This window comes from Magnolia sinica, chromosome 10 (genome assembly GCF_029962835.1).
Source record: "Magnolia sinica isolate HGM2019 chromosome 10, MsV1, whole genome shotgun sequence".
NCBI classification, from domain to species: Eukaryota; Viridiplantae; Streptophyta; class Magnoliopsida; order Magnoliales; family Magnoliaceae; genus Magnolia; species Magnolia sinica.
The window spans coordinates 85682061-85685732 of NC_080582.1; the positions used below are offsets into that span (position 1 = coordinate 85682061).

General features: G+C 42.1%; 1 protein-coding gene across 1 annotated transcript; it reads left to right on the forward strand.

Annotated features, from left to right (window-relative positions):
• Positions 1 to 2172: 2172 nt before the first annotated feature.
• Positions 2173 to 3469, forward strand: LOC131217270 (B-box zinc finger protein 32-like). The gene has a single exon (XM_058212157.1). It carries the CDS (start codon positions 2459 to 2461, stop codon positions 3218 to 3220), a length of 762 nt encoding a protein of 253 aa, XP_058068140.1. The 5' UTR covers positions 2173 to 2458; the 3' UTR covers positions 3221 to 3469.
• The last annotated feature ends 203 nt before the right edge of the window (positions 3470 to 3672 follow it).

Consider the following 3672-nt stretch of genomic DNA (forward strand, 5'->3'; position numbering starts at 1 on the left):
AACTAAGCTTTATGTGTACGTACTTATGTATATAGAATAAGAAAGGAGAAAGGGAGAAAAAGTGAGAGAGGGGTCCAGCTCCATGACTGTAGTAGACAAACTCTCTTGAGGATCGAGTGTCCATGTGGGGGTGTGTAGAAAAGAAAAAAAAAAAAGAAAGAAAGAAAGAAAGAGAGAAAAGAGACGGAGAGATAAGGAGAGAAGTGATCTCCACCATCTCAACAAACAATCTAACCCATTTAATATCAAGTATTGAACTTGGATGCACCTGTTGTACTGTATCTCTGATCGCTTTTGGAAAACTCAATTGAAAGGACACGTGCTATAGCAAAAGAAAGATATTGTAAGCTAAAGATCTCTAAGTATGCTCGAAGTACTTTTTGTAGAATCACAACTAACAGGATGATAAGATAAGGAGCAATTGAGATGAATTCAAAAACAAATTAAGCAGCCGACCAAGCGGCCGATAGCTAACCAAATGGTCGACAAAACGACCGATAATACTCATTCAGGAGGCCAATCAAGATGTCGAATGTCATCCAAGAGGTCGATCAAGTGGCCGATTTTCATCCAAGCGGCCGATAGCCATACTGGAGGTCGATCAAGCAGTCAAGTGTCATCCATGAGGTCGATCAAGCGGCTAAGTGAAATGCGGTTGAGTTATCAAGGAGGCCTAAAGTGGTTCCCGAGACATATGCCAAGTTTAGAAAGAAGCATCTACAAGGCCAAGTAGTACTGAACAATTATAATAACCATCAGAACGTGGGAATGATCCAAATGGCCTGATCAAGGCTATGAATAGCAAATGAATTTAGTAAGAAGGTCGTCTCATACCAACAAAATCAAACCAAACATTATCTTTCAAATATATTTCAATTACTGATTTTTTTACATTTCACAGTGTAATCATTTACTTTTCTTGCCAAATAAATTATATTTCTTAGTATAATCATTTACTTTTAACCTATTGCCTACATTTCATAGTGTAATTCGTAGTATTAATCAAATAGTTGATAATTTTAACTATTATTTGAGTTTACACTGATACATTAGATTCAGTTTTGCATATATAAAAATAATAAGTATTTTGCAACTATTCTTTACAACCGAATATAAGAATCCTTTTATTATTTCACCTTATTTGTACTAAAAAGTCCTTTAATATGGAAGTCAAATGTGTAACCCATCATCAGTGCACACATTGGCCAAATGAGTGAATATGCATCTAATCTCATCAAATTTCAGTCATACACTACATATCTATTTGCCTATTTTGACACTTGACTTCAATTCAGACTTAATTCCAATTCTAAGACGCCCATGTTCCAACTGCCTAATGCCAAACCCAGCACCAACCGCACCAATTTTAATTATCCGTTTGACAGACGCAACCATGGACCATCCAAGATAGGCCTACGGTTCTGACGATTTTGATTGTCATGTATTCCATATCTAAAATGGTTTAGGTCAATTGCACAATCGCACACCTGAGAAGCCTAAGCCGTCGTTCTTAAAAATAATAATAATAATAATCAGGGGCATTTGGGTCACCTGAAAGCCTATTCCCGACGGGGTCAACCCATGCCACGTGTCCATCTACGAAACTCCTATCCTTCTTTCTTTTGCGTGCGACGCACCACGAAATGGACCCACATTAGCAACCAGATATTTTGCCCGCTCGTCAGCCCCACACTATTTTTGTGAAAGGCAACAAAGAAAGAGGAAAACTTAATACTCTAAAGAGCGTAATGGATAATACTCAGGCAGTCATAAATTACTCACAACTTACATACGTGGCATATAAGTAAGTTAAATTAAACTGTCCAAGTTAATATTCTCAGTCTTAGATGTATCATGATTCAAAAATCAAGCTTAATTAATAAATTAAATATTGGATTAGTGGATATTTATTGGACGGTTAAAAATAAGAAATCCAATGGTCCTATTTTAACAAAAGAGTGTCCTTAAATCAGGGGTTGTAATTGTCTAACCAATATGATCTTGGGATTGTATCTTAATGACAGCTTTTTCGATAGGTTCATCGGTTTAATTTGATGCGTCATTTTCCACGTGTACAATTTCATGGTGCTGTGTATCAAGTTTATACGCTGCCCGAGTATTCTATAACTACATAGAGAAATACTTCAGCAGTTCGAGGCAGACGAGGTTTGTGGCCAGGGAGGCTGCTCCCCTCAAAACCACTTGTGGTTTTTCAAGACCGCTCCCAGTTTCCCAAAACCGCTCCGTGTTTTTTTCTCGCTATTTAAGTCCCTTCAATCCCGCGAAACCTCAACATTCTCTGGCCTTTCCCGCGATCTCAATCCCGCCGGAATCCCGTCGCAATACCGCCGGAATTCCGCCTCCGATCGCTGGGAAACTAACAGGAGGTACGGTTTCTGACCGTTCTAGAAGCGGTTTTAGGCCTTTTTTAATTTCTAGGGTTAGGGTTTCGCCAGAGATGAAATCTAGGGTTTGCGAGCTTTGCAATGGAAGAGCTTCTCTCTACTGCGAGTCGGACTCGGCGTTTCTCTGCTTCGATTGCGATCGCACGGTCCACGAGGCGAATTTCCTCGTCGCGAGGCACGTGCGCCGGATCGTATGCCGCCGGTGCGGTCAGTTCGACGGGGACTGCATCTCCGGCGTAGGATCCCGGCAGATCCGGCCGATCTGCCGGCCTTGTGTGGAGGAAACGGGAGATTCCTGCTCGAGCGCGTCTTCTTCCTCCTCGGCTTGCATTTCCACGGCGGAATCGGTAACGGGCTCACCGGAGGAGCGGAAAATCGCCGGGAATCGGAGAAGAACCCGGAGAATCTCCCGATCCGGGTCTGAGTCGGCGATCTCAAGCGAAGGATGCGCGAGGAGGAAGAAAATCGCAGGAAAGGAGATGAGAGGCACTCTACACGCGCGGGCTGAGGGTATTTTGGTAATTTGGGCGAGGAGGCTGGGGCTGAGTAACAGGCGTTGCTTGGCCCTTGCCTTGCATTCGTTCGGCGTTTGTTTGAGAGAATTTACGGTTTTACCCTTCCGGGCCTGCCTCGCTTCCTCTCTGTGGTTCGCGGTGAAGGCCAGCCGTACACGTGGCAGCCTGAAGAAGCTGGTAGAATGCAGTGGCGTCCCAGCGAAGCTGATATTGCTGGTCGAATCGAAGCTTTCTCGGATAATCGAGCTCGGGAAATCTGATCAAGATGATGAAGAAGGATGGGCCGAGTGCTCGGATTGATAGCACGTGTGGAAGCGTTCAGGCGACACGTGTATAGCATCTCCATCGTTCGTAGCGAAAAGAGATTGAAAAAAAAAGGAAAATAGGAAAAGAAAAGGGGTATAAATGAAATTTATTTGAAATGTGAGTGTATTTACGAGTCTTTTTGTATGTAATTAGACTAACCTTTGATTTATGGTGTGGTTTTGAGGGGATTAATTTTAATTTGTAATTGAATTTTGTTGTTTAGAGATTATGTTGGTCTGTAAATCCGTGATTTTTTTTTTTTCTGTAGACCCAAGAGGGCCCCACCTATTATTATGGTGGACCCCACAAAAAATAAACATAATTGGATAATCTCAATTTAAGGGCTTAAAAAATGGACGGTAGGATTTCCTGGTAAACCCACCTAGCATTGCTATAGACCATTTGGATTTGATGGTCCAACATGGATTGCATATGGCCCAAAAATG

Excerpts from the sequence above, each read along its gene's own strand:
- LOC131217270 (XM_058212157.1), top strand. The coding sequence starts at position 2,459 with ATGAAATCTAGGGTTTGCGAGCTTTGCAATGGAAGAGCTTCTCTCTAC.